The 16,983-nt window shown below is 34.5% G+C and overlaps 1 protein-coding gene across 3 annotated transcripts in view; it reads left to right on the forward strand.

Annotated features, from left to right (window-relative positions):
• LOC121733836 (myosin-8-like) overlaps nucleotides 1–16,983 on the forward strand; it is a 141,066-nt gene that overhangs the window by 107,750 nt on the left and 16,333 nt on the right. For all 3 annotated transcript variants that reach the window (XM_042124213.1, XM_042124214.1, XM_042124215.1), the window contains 3 exons: nucleotides 9,611–9,679; nucleotides 12,460–12,537; nucleotides 14,440–14,562. In XM_042124213.1, the coding sequence (XP_041980147.1) occupies nucleotides 9,611–9,679; nucleotides 12,460–12,537; nucleotides 14,440–14,562 (270 nt within the window). The remainder of the gene's footprint in view (nucleotides 1–9,610; nucleotides 9,680–12,459; nucleotides 12,538–14,439; nucleotides 14,563–16,983) is intronic.

Raw genomic sequence — 16,983 nt, forward strand, 5'->3', positions numbered from 1 at the left:
ACAAGGAACACGTACATACCCTAAAGTATTATCACTTATTTTTGTTACACCCTGTATAGGTTTACCCTCAGAACAGGGTTTACCGGAATCTGATGGCAAAAAGTGAGAAAATAAATTGACTCTAGCAATACCGGGTTAATAGGAATAAAACATTTTGATCCTTTTTTCCCTTGCGGCTTATTCTGTGTGTGAAACATGCAAATATAAAAATGTATCCAATATCAAGGATATTTTTTGAAAATCTGCCGTCAAAATTTGCCATCTGATCCCGGACCGATACGACCTGCAAACCTTCAAGAAAAGAGCGTATTCCCTCTTAAAAGGCCGGCAACGCATCTGCAGCTCTTCTGATGTTGCGAGTGTCCATGGGCGACGGTAGTTGCTTACCATCAGGTGACCCGTTTGCTCGTTTGCCCCTTTATTCAATAAAAAAAAACCCTGGTAGACCTATAATTGATTAATGATTATCTATGCACATGTATAATAGTAGAAATAATATAATGTAGATTTTAACATACTTCAGCAAATAGTGGGTCACAATTCTCACGACGCACGAGCGATCCTCGTGCTCTATCAAAACTTTCACCCATTCATTCCGATTATTCGATTATATTACACAATCGATAGATAATAATCGATTATTTTAATTAAAGCGGATTCGCTTGCATTCCATAGACGGAATAAAAGTTATGTGTATACATGTGAACTTTATTCGAGTTTAAACTTTCGAAGTAGCGTATTTTTAAATAGCGATATTAATGAAAAAAAGCTCTCTAACATTTGTTTAAGTACTGATTATCGTATTTATTTTAAATATTTTATTCAAAAAAATGCCATCTTTTCTCTTAAAATTGTTAGTCTTATGAAAAAAAGTGCTTGAAAAATTGGTCACGGCTCAGGAGCCGTGACCAATTTTTCAAGCACATTTTACTTAAAGCAAAATATTGATATTATGTTCTTATGTTTTACGTAGTGTAGCGTTATATTATTGTGTTTTGTGGTCAGTTTCTGAGGATTTTTAACAGACTTTTAAACTCTGTTGATTGGTCGTTAACGTTAGCCAATCACACGCGCTATTGAATGGATAAACTTTTATAATTTGGATTGGATAAACTTTTAAACTTTTATAATTTAAAAACTCAAAAACCCGATAAATAATATCATGCAAGCAACAGCCAACACCACATGCATAAGCTAGTTTAATCTCACAAAAGTCAAAAGTCTGTCTATCATTTCACACGGTTTTGCTCTTAATTGCATTATGATAGTGGCGGGAATGGCTTGCGGCTGTCAGCCGGCAATTGTATGCGTTTCGCAAGCCCTTAGGTTTTATTAGTTGACACGACGTCGACCCTATAACCTTAAGTACCTTTGTTTGTTCTTATTCTGATAACCCTGAACTTTTCGATGTGAAATTCAGATGTTTAGTAGGTAAGGTTAAAGTTCACTAACATGGAGATCATCGTTAAGTACTGGGGCCTGACTCTTCGTATCTCGAATGTCACTTCGATCATGCTTACTCGCGAGCGTTGCACACGTGCTGTCTTGCGATCGAAGCGATATTCGAATGGTGGAAATAGCCCTAAGTCATAAATCCTGAAATTATTTTATATTTTAACTTAAGTAGGTACTTGAAGGTACAGCGAACTCTTGTAATAAGATTTATGATTTTCTTTACATTAATTTTGACTATCATTGATCAGCTCTGAGTGCGCCAGTTAACATTAATTACTTACTTATTACTTATAAATCATACATTTTGAAATAAGCCATCATGCAGCAGACACATTATCTGTCAAACTCTTCATTAAATTAAAGGTTAATCATAATTAAAAGTCTCTGAGTACGGCGGTTAGACCTAAAAATAAAAGGTTAAAGGTTAAAATATTAGTCATCAACCAATAGCAATAATTTAAAGTATCCAATGCTACCTTTTAAGTCATAATATACACCTAAGCCTATAACCTTTTATGAAACAAAATAGGCGGCTTTATCACAGAATACAGTCACATTCCTAAACTGTTTAATGTTCAACGAATATGGTGAAACACTGACTCACTCTTTATTGCTAGAATACACCTTAAAAGGCCAAAGAGACTACTTAATTTTATCTTAAAACTTAAATCTGGGAGGGCCACATCTCATAATCTTTATGTTTGAGTTAAAGCAAGCACACATGAGTAATAATAATAATATTACTTGAACTTTTGTGCCATGAGTCCACTGTTTAATAAACTTTCTTTTCTAACCGGCCTATTATAAAATTTATACTTACCTACTTGTTAAAAATAGTGCATAAAAGGCTTTTATTTTAGTGTGTTGTGTAGATAGAGAAAAAATTTACCGAAACCGTTTGAGTTTTAAAATTATTATTTAACCCCTCAATCGAACAATAACAATCACATAACAATGATACAAGTAGCGCCATCTGTGTTATGCTGCATGCACTAAAATAATGAAGTAGTCTGTAAGTTAATTATTATTTTATTATCTAATATTTTATTTGTTCAGGGCAAAAATAATATAAATATATTTTTAATCCTTAAAAACATTTGTTTGTTTATAATAGTTCTTTTTGAAAAGGAAAAATATACTTAATCATATTTTTATTAATTCATCGAACGTGTCTTAGAAAACTATTAAATCTATATTAAGTACTTATTATAACTTGCGGACTAATTTAAAGAGTATTTTTAATCAGTTCATAATTCCATACAATTATTTCGTTTGTTTAGTTCGGCTATCGAACTCATAAGGTCAGTGGTTATTAAGATTGACAAGTCACGATGTCTTCGTTAGGCAATAGTCTAATTTAACCTTTTGCAGGTACTCACTGTTTAGTAGTCTAACTACCTACTGGTCATGAGTCTACTTATGAGTAATGAGGCGTCCATACATGAGGCTTTTTTGAGGGTTTTTTGACCTTCCAACGTGGGCTTGGTTATAATAGAGAGTAATTCTTTCACCTAAACTTATGGAATACATACAATCTAATTAATATTCTTTAATAATGGTATATAATATTTGCTACTGTATAAAAAAGTGAAGAAATTAAAAAGTGGCAACATCGTAGTGTCATCCCTTTCAAATCAATCTAACGACCCGGCTGCACATGCGTCTATCGTCCGAAGCTTCGTGCTATGAGACGATACTATTGGACGATACACGCAGATCGTCCAATAGTATCGGTTTTAGCGCGAAGCACTTCGCATATATGCGGCCGCGGCATAAGAAAAAAGGGATGACAGTTGACACTACGATGTTGCCACTTTTTAATTTCTTCACTTTTTTGACAGACTATATAATATTAGTAATTAAAAATGGTAAATCCCAACGATATTTAATTATGAAATCGCCAATCAATAAGTACTCTACCATAGTAATTACACAGTAGTTCTAATTTCAAATCGTGATCGGAGCCAGTAAATCACATGGTGGACTTCCTGGCCCTGGGAACTGGGGCAAGTGAGAGACAAGGACAATGATCACTGATCTGGTAGTTGGTAGTTGGCAAATACGCCGTTTGTACTTAAAAGACTAAAATTACCTTAATAAGAAAAATAAGATTTAAGAATGATCGCGTTGAAATCTTTGCCTTTGTTATGGTCAGTAAAAAAAAAAAAACTTTTGAAAATAGAACCGGAATTCTACAGCCAGTTTTTGTTTTCTATCAATGATATTAAATGAAAAAAATCAAAGTATGTAGAATATCATTGTTTTCTATTTATTCAAAACTCGAATTTGGAATAAATATTATTTGCGAATTGCAAAAAATATTGTTTTATGATTTCTACTTTCAAGTAAGTATATACTTAATATCTATACTGTTACGTAGTTTATATACTGTTTGGTGTCTACTCAAGGAATTCACTTAAAAAAAGATAAGAAATTAAGTATAATCTTTTCTAAACGTAACGATTTATCGTGGCGTTTCGGTTCAAATTCTTTCACGTTTTAAGGGTGGGTTGCACCAGGGGCGTGGTTAAAGCTAAAGTTAAGGTTAAAGTTATGGTTATAGTTATGGCTAAATTTAGCTTAACTTTAACCTTAACTTTGACCGGAGAAATTGACAGATGACAGCTGGTCCAACAAGGTTATAAATGAACGTAGGCGGGTGCGCTGCTGGTAAAGGAGAACTGTTAAAAATGGCGTTTTTGTATGATGACAGCGTTAGTTTCTTTTTTCGCCACGTGCATTTAAAACCTTGTCGAGCTCTATGGTTATGGTTAAATATGTCGTCTTGATGGCGAAGATTTGACATTTTGCATTGTAGTTAAAGTTAAAGTTATAGTTAAAGTTACAACTTACAGTTAAAGTTAGTTGGTGCAACCCAACCTAAGTCTTCTTTAGAGCCTAAGTTAAACCGGATGAAGACTAGTAAACAGTGAAAGCACTAACATTGATGAAAAAGATTCTTGTCACGTGACTCACGTCTTACTTTCGTTAAGAAGAAAATATGGAGCGAATGATTGGTATGCGAATTGTCTGATTTGTGGTTGGTTTCTCATCTATATTTTAGTGGAAGTATATCTATGCAATAGTGTTGTTGGTTTGTCAAAATATCCTTTGTTGATTGGTCAATCAAAATAATGTCAAAAAATAGCTAAATTAGATAGAATAAACTTAAAAAAACCGAATAGACTAAATGTTTTTACGTGGTAGAGCCATGCTTCGGCACGAATGGGCCGGCTGGACCGGAAAAATACCACGGGCGTGAGAAAACCGGCGTGAAACAGCGCTTGCGCTGTGTTTCGCCGAGTGAGTGAGTTTACGGGAGGCCCAATTCCCTACCCTTCCCTATTCCCTTTCTTACCTCCCCTACCCTGTAATCCTTTTCTCTCTTAAAAGGCCGGCAACGCACCTGCAGCTCTTCTGATGTTGCCTGTGTCCATGGTGACAATTGTTGCTTTCCATCAGGTGACCCGTTTGCTCGTTTGCCCCGTTTCATAAAAAAAATTACCACACAACAGTGTTTTCTCTACACAGCCTAATAAATTATCAAGTTTTTTACATTCGTTAATTCACCATAACAAAAAAAAAATATCCACAGCCGAACATATTATAACCTCCTCGTTTTTTGGAAGTCGGTTAAAAATAAAACAAACGCATTGGGAACCGTGAGAAAGACGACGTCAATAAAAACATTTGTTACAATATCTATTCTGATAATAAATAACAATATTATGTATAAATGCGAAAGTGCGTCTGTCAATCTTTCTATCTGATACATCATATCGCAGACCAATCTTGATGAATTTTGGGTATTGATACTAAATTCCGAAAAGATAGATAAAACCGATTCTATTGATTGGCATGGAAATACTATTTTTTTTTCTGAAATTAGTGGGCAAACGAGCAAACGGGCCACCTGATGGAAAACCGACGAGGCAACATCAGAAGAGTTGCAGAATAGTTTTTATCTCGTAAAAAGGTTCCGCACTATTATAAAGGAACTCCTTCGTATAGAAGTTGCGCACGGGTAATCTGTGATTAGCGAAAGTTGGGGTCATGATGTGCCGTGATCTATCCTACTTATTGATCCGATGGTTTCTCAAATTATCTGATTGCCATGACGGTACAAACAAAAAAGAAAATGAAGACCGGTAAAATACTCTTCTTTTTCGCATCTTTTCGGATTATAACTTTAAGATAAGATTTCGGTATCTACCTGTGAATGCCAAATTAGAATGCTAAAGTTACATTAATATTTAAGATGAAACTAGAATACTGCGGTACAACAGAGTACAGTACTGAACGAAACAGACTACAGACACAATAGACATGTACAGTTAATAGTAATGTTAGAAAGGACTATGCCCAAAAAACCCATAGTCGTAACCAAATAATTTATGTACAGCAAAGTAGAGCATAAATAGTAGATTGAAAATATGCAATTCATTTTTTTCTAAACCATAATCGAAACCGATAATTTGAAAAATAAATCTGAGATACACAGTATGGAATCTACTTCGAATCAACTAGTTATTTCCTTTGTTTTTGTGATCTTTCTCGTGAAACCGATGTTGATAGACAATAATGTACAATTAAATAGAAAAAAATCGGCCAAGTGCGAGTCGGACTCGCACACGAAGGGGTGATGAAACGACTTAATCCCTACTTTCGCTCTATAACGCCGTTATAGAGCGAAAGTAGGGAAAATTGTTTTTTGTATGGGAGCCCCCCTTAATTATTTATTTTATTTTAATTGAGCGATTAAATATTAAAGTACACACATAATTGAGGATTTCGTAAAAAAAAAACAATGTGTCTTCATAATATAGCCATTATAGATTAGGAGCCAAAAAGGGCAAAAAATCACGTTTGTTGTATGGGAGCCTCCCTTGAATCTTAATTTTATTTAGTTTTTATTATCTGCTGTTACAGCGGCATCAGATATACACAATCTGTGAAGATTTCAGAAGTCTAGCTATAGCGGTTCTTGAGTAAGAGCCTGGAGACAGACAGACGGACAGACATCGAAGTCTCAGTAATAGTGTCACGTTTTTACCCTTTGGGTACGGAACCCTAAAAAAGTATGTCAAATATTATATATTTTAAGAATAAACTAAATCACAAGTGGCTTCACTCTACATCCTCTATCGGTTGTATCACGGGGAGTGCTCTAAGAATTTGTTCGGAATCATACCACCTGCAACTTTTCGCCATCGCTCCATGCAAAAAATATACCATCCTCATCACTTTGATGAGTGGTAGTCTTCCACCGTGCGTTTTTTGCGTAACTTTCTGCTGCGCACTGTAAAACTCTGAAATAAACTGTCACTATATTTTCAATATGTGTTGTGTTGTGTGGTGATAAAATAAGCATATTCTTATTCTTATTCAATACGACCTGCAAACCTTCAAAGGTCGGCATCGTACCTGCAGATCTTCTAAAGCGAGTGTCCATGGGCGACAGTATAGTTGCTTTCCATCAGGTGACCCGTTTACTCGTTAGCCCCTTTATTTTATATAAAAAAACGATGATATAACCGATATCGTGTACTTAATAATCCTAATAAAAAAACAGTACATATTGTATACAGATTATTTTCTATACCAAACTAACATTCTACACTGTCAGATATAAAAGTGATGAATATTTAAACATTAAATTCATAAATACATAATTACAACACTGTACATCTGTATTAAAAATGTTTTTACTACGTACTAATCGCCACACTATCGTTTGTAGCATCGCGTCGTCCTGAATATCATATAGATTCCTATAAGAAAAGTCAATTAGTTACGATCGTTTTTAAAGTACTCGGTGATTGTTTATTCCAAAAAGGATATTGTATTTGGGGTACAGTATAACTCTAATCTACTATGCCACATATAAATGGTTTCAATCGATTACGGGTTTTTGGTCTATACATTTTTGGGCATTCACCTTTGAAAATAAAGTAGAAAAAAAATCAATAAGTACTTACCTATCAAAATTTGACTTTTCACGTAAATACATATACCATATTATTGTAGTTTGATGGAAAACGGACAGTTGGATGTTTTATCCGATAAACGAATCTGCAGGTGCATTAAAAATCGGTCAAGTGCGAGTCGGACTCGCGCACGAAGGGTTCAGTACCGTTATAGAGCGAAAGTTGGCAAAAAATTGTTTTTTGTATGGGAGCCCCCCTTAATTTTCTTTTTAAATTAATTATTAAAGTACAAATATAATTAAGAATGTAGTGAGTATTTAAAGTGTCTACCTGCTACCATTAATGATTAAGAGCAAAAAAAGCCAAAAAAAAAGTCACGTTTGTTGTATGGGAGCCCCCCTTAAATATTTATTTTATTTTGTTTGTAGTATTTGTTGTTATAGCGGCAACAGAAATACACAGTCTGTGAAAATTTCAGAAGTCTAGCTATGCGGTTCTTGAGTTACAGCCTGGAGACAGACAGACAGAAGGACAGACACTGACAGACATCGAAGTCTCAGTAATAGGGTCCCGTTTTTATCCTTTGGGTACGGAACCCCTTAGAATTAAAATATGATGTAAGTACTACTTACAATAAATTAATTATCTCTGCAATAATAAGCAGTTTAGGTCCCGTCAATCATTCACTCAGGATAATGACAATAAGTGTAACTAAGTGAAATAGGTGAAAGGGCTTAACTAACAAGTACTAATGGCGTAAGTGTCGAAAGTGTTAGTACTTTGTACTACTAATTCCGTGTGAACTTTCTACTACTATTTGACTATTGTTAGAAACTTTGAAGCCTCGTTTATACGCTAGCGATCCCCAGAAATACGAAAATTGAAGAAAATAAATTACGCAAGAACATAAAAAAGTAGGAGTAATAAAAAAATAATCTAATTAGGGTAATAGTTTCCTGTGTAGATATTATATACTTACATATTATATAAGTATAAAACAAAAATGATTAAATGCCAATAGGCTACATATTATACAGCTAGATCATCATTATTCATGATTCATTCATATGCAAATCAAACTTTAATCTATAACTTTTTTATAAGTTATACTCTAACCTCAAAAGTCAAAAGGGTGCCACTAATAAAGCCAATAACAATTAAGTATTACCTAAGTTTAAAACACCTTTCTAAAAGTCAAATGAATCTAATTGTGCTTTTAAGTTCTTATTATACTGTCGTGCGAATTATCAAGTGATATAAGAGGTCTATTAATTTTAGGTTTTGTTACGCAGTCCGAAGTTATAAGGAAATTTTAGACGATGTTATTTAGATAAACGTTGTCCAACTTAACATCGTAACGTAATTTTTGCTAATTGAAATAATATTCCGTCATCATAAAGATATTTGAAGAAGTAAGTGGATGAAGGGGATAACTAACATATAAAAAAATGTTGTCTGAGTAAATTTGAATCAATTTTTTTCAGAATATCTATCTGATGCCTACCACACATATTATCTTATCTTGGAATCTCAGAATCGGCTCCAACGATTTTCATGAAATTTAATATATAGGTGGTTTCGGGGGCGATAAATCGATCTAGCTAGGAATCATTTTAGAAAATGTCATTTTATTTGTGTTTTATTGAATACCGAGCAAAGCTTGGTCAAATAGCTAGTGGGCATATGGGCAATTAGTAATTACTCATCTATTCCCCTTATAATTTGACCAAACCTTTTAACACCTACTTCATCATCTGGCAAATATATCTGGTTATACAATATACACACTATCAACATTTTTATTACAATTTATTTTCCTGGTTCTTTAATTGTGTAAAGTAACGGAAAATATATAAATAAATATAGTAACCCCACTTCATCCCCTTGCGTCTTTATTTAAGTTCGACTCTCTTTAGCTGTTTTGTGACTTTTCCAACGTACCAAGACAAGCAGACTCTTTAAAGTTATTCGCAGCGTAGATATTTTTTATTACTAACCGCTGAACTCAGAGACATTTAATTATGATTAACCTTCAATTTAATGAAGACTTTGACAGATAGTTATAGAATATGTGGCTTATGTCAAAATGTTGAATTAATTACATTTAAGTAATTACTTAATATGTTCCACTCTGAGTGCGACAGTAAGAGCGATTAAGTATGTTTGTAGAAGAGGCTTTATGGTGTCGCGAAAATTTGGAAAACTAAAATTATGCTCTTTTGTTACAGGGTATCGAGAAAAGCAATCGTGAAAACCTGAAGACTGACATACAACACAGAAAAGAAACGTTCTACAGGGTAAGTGGCAATTTTGAACAAAAAAAAAATACAGCCCGGAATAAAAAATCTGTAGAGCTGACTTGATGTATTGACATCGAAGCGTGTGCGAAAGCGCCAGCCGAGTCTACAATCATTAATTTAATGGGGTTAATAATCTTAATATGATAAATAAGTTATTTGTAGGGTTCCGTACCCAATACAAAGGGTAAAAACGGGTAAAAAAGAGAAGTCTTAGTAAGAATAGGGTAAAAACACTGTTACTAAGACTTCGATGTCTGTCTGTCTGTCTGTGTGTCCCCAGGCTGTAACTCAAGAACCGCTATAGCTAGACTTCTGAAATTTTTACAGATTGTGTATATCTGTTGCCGCTATAACAACAAATACTAAAAACAAAATAAATTAAATATTTAAGGGGGTCTCCCATACAATAAGCGTGATATTTTTGCTATTTTTTGCTCGATATCAATAACGGCAACACATAGGCACTTGAAATATTCACGAAATACTCAGTTGTATTAATGTACTTTAATAATCTATACTTATAATAAAATCGTAGAGGTAAAATTTTTGTACATTGAAAATAAACTTGAAAAAACGAGTCAGGGGCATGTTAGAAGAGTAATAGAACACATTTTAACTGTTTTTGAAATTTTTGTTTCTCTGTCTGTTTGTCTGTTTGTACAGGCTAATCTCTGAATCCGCTGGACCGATTTCAATGAAATTTGGCATGATGATACCTTACATCCCTGGTCAACATCTTAGATACTTTTTTTTAACCGAATTTAAAAAAAGGAGGAGTTAATATTTACTTCGCTGTTTGTGGTCAGATTTTCAAAATTCTTTTTTTGTTGTATAGATTGCCCGAATTTGATACCATGCTGACAATAAAATCGGCCAAGTGCGAGTCGGATTCGCGCACGAAGGGTTCCGTGCCACTACAGAGAAAAAAATAGGCCAAAACTTGTGTTTTTGTATGGGAGCCCCCATTAAATTTTAATTATATTCTAATTGTATTATTAATTATTAAAGTACACATATAATTAAGGATTCTGTGAAAATTTCAACTGCCTGCCTGTTGTCATTATTGATATCGAGCAAAAAAGGCCAAAAAAATCATGTTTGTTGTATGGGAGCCCTCCTTAAATATTGATATTATTTTATTTTCAGTATTTGTTGTTATAGCGGCAATAGATATACACAATCTGTAAGAAATTCATAACTTTAGCTATAAACGTTCTTGAGATACAGCCTGGAGAAGACAAACGGACAGACAACGAAGTCTTAGTAATAGGGTCCCATTTTTACCCTTTGGGTACGGAACCCTAAAAACGGTGACTTGATAAGTAATGGAATTGAAAGAACTCCTCGAAATTTACAACGACAGCCAAAGTGATTACCAAATTTATTCTAGCAAAGGTCGATCTTTAAAACTTTTCCTAATATTCGTAAACGATTATCCAAACCCTGGATGGATATTGACCACTGTATATCACAATTCGTTACCAGCCATGGAAATTTTAAAGTCAAACTTTACGGATCTAAGTTACTAGCATCGGTCGAGCACATAGGTAGAAATGGTAGAATATGTACGGCCGAAGGCATTGTTTGAATGGCAATTTGTTTGAATAAACCTCTCATCATGTTCTCTGGGAGAGTTTTTCTGCCAAGACGAAAGAACAGCGGGGCTAAAACGGTCGCTTTTAAGAATCATAATATGATTCATTTTTCTAAAATCGCAAAATGCAACTCTGCTTGCAATTCATTTCTGTATTTTTGTACTGATTTGACATTTGTCAGTTTGACAGTTTTGACAATTCATTTGCTGAATTGATTGAGAGGAATTGCTAAATGTGACGATTTTAGCCCCGCTGCAATGCTAGACAACCTACAGTGTAAATTTGATGTCGCATACTACGGTCAGAGTAGACAGAATTATAGAGTATACCGACTTAGAACTGATGTTGAAATTTTTAAATTTTACGTATTATGACGAAAATCGTCGCTAGGGTTGTTAAATTGTTACCTACGAATTTAAAACTATGACATATTCGCTGGACGTGTTCCTCTTTGGTCATTTTGTTGTTTGTGTTACATTCGATTAAAATTGTCAGAATCCAATTTTGGAATCTTTATTTTAATTATTTAAAAATAATTTATATCAGCCAGCGCGAGGCACATTCCGTTCATAATCCTAGTGAAACCCGACGAATTTGACAGATATTGAAACCTGTCCGTTTCTTTGCAGTCGAACTACTTGGTAGTTATGTCTATTGTGCTACGGTGATATCGTGGACAACGCTATGGGAACTTAATCCGTGCCTTCAAGCGTTTTTGTCACAGTTATCATTGGCAACAGTCTAACACAACAAATTCCAATTTGTTTCCCTTCGAAGAAAGGATTTTTCAAAACGATAAGTATCTGAGGTTCAAGTTTCCTGGGTCTTTGATGTACTTAAATTAAAAATTTCGTGTGTAATATAGATCCAAAATAGTCGTAGATGGGTGTTCAATTTTCTAAATCTCGATTTATATAACATACATTCACGCGGACGAAGTTGCGGGCAACAGCTAGTTAATAATAAAATTTAATTTTGCTCTATTGTGGTACGGGACATGACGAAACCTTCGTGCGCGAGTCCAACTCGCACTTGGTCGATTTTATTTAATTTTCTCTAGATTTCGATACATTTGACACCACTTTATTATAGTGCCATCGACTTACTAGCTTTACTAGCTTTTTACTAGCTTTTCTGGCTCACTATTATAAGTATTACAAACCTCTTTTTTCTTTACTTCAGGAGGCTCCGTCTGACGAGGACTCTGCGGTGTCGTCGGGCCCCGCCTCTCTCTCGCCGCAGCCGCTCAACGATATGTGGGTTAGTGTCTTCGCCTGATCGAATAAAAATAAAAAATAAAACAACTTGTCACATTTAAAAAATCCTTCGGCTGATTCGATAAATAAAATAACTTGTCAAAGTTTTAAATTTCGAATTTTGGTTACCGCGAGAGTTGTAAAATTGGAATGCGATCTTCATTTTTGGAGTCCTTTATCTTCGGTAACCTTTATAATATATATTTACTGGTTCCGTATTTAGGAAAATACTGCACCTGCATCTCAATTATCACAATTAAGAGCTGCGTGTGCTTCGCAATTACGGAGAAGCACCGGAATGTACATACATACTGACAAGTGACAGCTCTATATTATTCCCAATGGAAATCCGTTACGCTACGTTCAGCGTTGACACTTCTACAAAAGTAACTCTTATGTCTATAAACATAAAGATTCTATTAGGAGTAAAATAAACTTAAACGAACCCATACCTAATTATTTACTTAGTTGCTGTCATAACCAATGTAAACTGACAAGAAAATGGTCAGGATTCAGATATTACTAACGCAGTAAACATATAATACTAAATCCGTGTAACTTATCTTGAGTGGAATTATGAATATCAGTATTGACAGCTAACTTAAATACTTAAACAGTACCTTGTTGTACAACAGTTCTTGTAGTTTTGATCTCTATATTAAAATGTCTCTATGTTTAGAAATTATTGCATGTTTTTGCTTGAGACTTGTAAGTAGTACCGCGTTGGGTTGGTATGAAGTATGAACTTACCCTAAGGCTCTCTACAGTAATGATGGCAAATAGCTCTTTTCAATGGCTTATTGAAAGAAATCCAAGCATTGGTTTCTGTGAATGTATCATCATCTCCAGATTCCTTGAATATCAGACTTATCTCCATAACAATTATCACATACACTCTAATAGAACCTTGGTGCCATCACGAGCGAGAATGTCAGACAGTCAACATGTCACCCACTAAACTATTGCGTCACTACTCACTATTGTTGACTAGTGTGACCATACTTCACGTTAAATAGAGAATAAAGTCCTAAATTCGAGTAATGAAATTTCTATGTTGTCAAAGTAACGATTCTTTTAATAAAATGTAGGACAAAGAGCTAAAGTGAAAACTATTTATGTCAAGCGTTGATGCGAGCTATCTCAATCAAATAAAGATTAGAATAGAACGACATTTAAAAGTATTTAGCGCTATATTTACGTTACGGTTACGAATGATTCTGAGGCTTAAATATAAAATAAAATACACGGATGAAAAAACTTACTTTCTACATACACAATGAGAAAATAATAGTCACAAACATATTTTTTTTAATTTTCAAATTTGCCTTTTTTGTATTGGCCATTGTGTAAATTAAAGTCCTGAATAAATTTTGGCCACAGTATCAAACTTGTATGGCTATTGATAAGACACTTTAGCCGGCTTAAGTACTTGATAATTTAGCTTCTTTATTGAGGAACTGGTTATTATCTTATACGAATTACAATAAATAATGTTAGGTTCATTAAAATTTAACTATGTAATCCTTATTAGTTTTGAAGCAAATTTACCGGATAATAACATTTTTTTTACTGTTTATTTATTTAATATATTTCAAAAGTGATAAAATAGCTTTTGTAACTAACAGAAGCAAATCTAATTAATCACTGTCAAGTAAAAACATGCAATTAGAGTAGTTTTAGTAGTCTCATATTAATTTAAAATTTAAAAATAATTATTACGAAAGAATAGAAAAAAGTGAAAGATTTCTTTTGTCGCTCTGTCTTTTCTATTAAAGAAAGAAAGCCTGTCTATAGCGGCCATGCTTATGCATAATATCCTCATAGAGCCCTAAGGTTTATGAATGAACCAAGTGAACGTCCAGTCCCGATTATCCCAAGGCCAAACTAACGTGTGCTCACCCCACAGTCGTGCCAGTGCAACGCGGCGCGCGAGTGCACGCGGCTGGCCGACGCGCTGCGCGACGCCCGCGACCAGATCGAGCTCATGGAGTTCCGCCTGCTGGAGCTAGAGGACGCCACCCCCGAGAAGGTAAGGGGGATAGAGTGGAGAGAGCGAGGAAGATGGAGGTTTGAGTGGGTAAGATGGGGGAAAGTGGAGGTGCTGTGGAAAAACGGTAGTTTTGTGGGCATTGACGTTATGGGGGAAAAGTTGGGGAAAATTTGGAAATAGTGGGTTTTCGTGTGCGCCAAAGCTGCAGTGAAAATTGGAAATTGCGGAAAATGGTGTTTGTGATAAATATTTGGAAACATGTATTTTTGTGCGTCAAATTAATAAGGATTGGTACCGACATTTGGAAAATGGTTTTTGTGGCGGAAAATGTGAGAAAAAGTTGGATACTAAGGTGTGTGCTGTGTAGTTGTGAACGATATTAAATGTACGATAACACCCAATCATCGAGATAATATTTAACGAATACCATGAGTTACAAAAAAAAATCCCAATTTTCCACTGAAAAAACACAAAGTCTGTAACATTGATGCTCACGAAAACCCACATTTTCCGTGTTGAACAGTGATTAAGTTTATTTAATAAGGTGTGACAAGGTGTGACGACACAGTTCAAGGCGTAGTAGTTAGTGAGTTGTAGTAGACAAAGGACGTGTAGTTTTGCTGTGTATTTTGTGTATTGGAAATATATTGTAGTATTTAGGACGTGTAGTATTGTGTTACAGTATATTTTGTGTAGTAGAAATATCTTTGAAGTTTGTTTTGTTGTGAAAACGGATTCATGACGAAAGTAAGTAAACTTTACTACATTACAAATATTCGATGAAAGGTATTTTCAACTTATCTACTAATAAGTTAAAAAATTGTTACCAAAATTAATATTTTGACGTTAATTTAGTTAAGTACTACGATGACTCGTTAATGACTGATTTAAATAAGGTTTTTTATTAAATACACATAACATAATATTATCCGTTTAAATGCTAAAGTAGGTAGGAAAGATAGGTTTAAATTTTGGTACTTACCTAATGTTAGGTTAATGAAGGTCAAAGTATTAGCTATTATAAATTTTTAATCGCAGATACATAATTAGGTATTAAATGTATAATATAAATTATGTATTACTAAAATACGATTAGTCACTAAAATGTTTACAAATAAGGTTTTTGCTGACTCATTTTTTATAACAACAAAACATTATGTGCAATATTATGTTGGTGAGGAAAACCCAAGAAAAAACAATGCGGTAGACAATCTGAATATATATATATATATATATATATATATATATATATATATATATATATATATATATATATATATATATATAATAAGGTACTTAAATAAAGAATTTTTAAGCTAATCTCTCTCGTTGACTATGAATTAAAAAAGAAGAATGTATGATATTGCAGACAGGTTAATAAAATCAGGACTTAATATTCTGTTGTATGTTTTGTCCTTAGAAACATGGTTTAACGGACAAGGACACAAGGTCTAGCTCTACCATGAGTGTAAAGCTATAGTATTTATCGATACTCGATACCTACTACGTAAATTTTTGAAAAATGAGTTAAATAACTATTATGTACTCTGTGCTATTCTACTAAAGTATGCAAAGATCGATACATACTAAGTTTTTAACATTTTCACAAAGTTTTCATCTAAATGATGCTCATTAGCGGATTTTTCACGTCGTGAAAGGAGTCCTCAGATGTTTCCGAAGGCTACGGGTAACGAGGTGTGACGTTACCACATAGCTATGGTACAAACCATGAGGCGAGACACACAAATACACAATTATTACTTCTATACGTATTAGCTTACTATTCTTACTAGTATTATTAATGCGGAAATGTGTCTTTTTATGTTCGCGTAACCTTCTCACGCTTTGATCACTAAACTTTTTTTTTTTTTTTAATGAAATAAGGGGGCAACCGAGCAAACGGGTCACCTGATGGAAAGCAACTTCCGTCGCCCATGGACACTCGCAGCATCAGAAGAGCTGCAGGTGCGTTGCCGGCCTTTTAAGAGGGAATAAAATAGGGGAGGGTAGGGATGGGAAGGGAAGCGAATAGGGGAGGTTTGGGAAGGGAAGCGAATAGGGGAGGGTTGGGAAGGGAATAGGGTAGGGGATTGGGCCTCCGGTAAACTCATTCACTCGGCGAAACACAGCGCAAGCGCTGTTTCACGCCGGTTTTCTGTGAGAACGTGGTATTTCTCCGGTCGAGCCGGCCCATTCGTGCCGAAGCATGGCTCTCCCACGCGTGAGGGAAATGTAATGGGACTTTCAGGCTTTAGAAGGACGTATTGTAAAGAATAGCATATCTCACGATAAACGAATTTGCTTGGTGAAGTATCTTTTAAATTTTTTACGTCAAAATTTGCATAAAAATTTTTGAGACTTGCCTCATGGCTTGGACCAAAAGGTTTACACATTTGGCATTCGCTGTGTCATATCCTGAAAACGTTTTTGGCTATTCGTTTCGGTAGCTGCTGCCTGCTA

This window comes from Aricia agestis, chromosome 14, assembly GCF_905147365.1.
Source record: "Aricia agestis chromosome 14, ilAriAges1.1, whole genome shotgun sequence".
In the NCBI taxonomy this organism is placed as follows: Eukaryota; Metazoa; Arthropoda; class Insecta; order Lepidoptera; family Lycaenidae; genus Aricia; species Aricia agestis.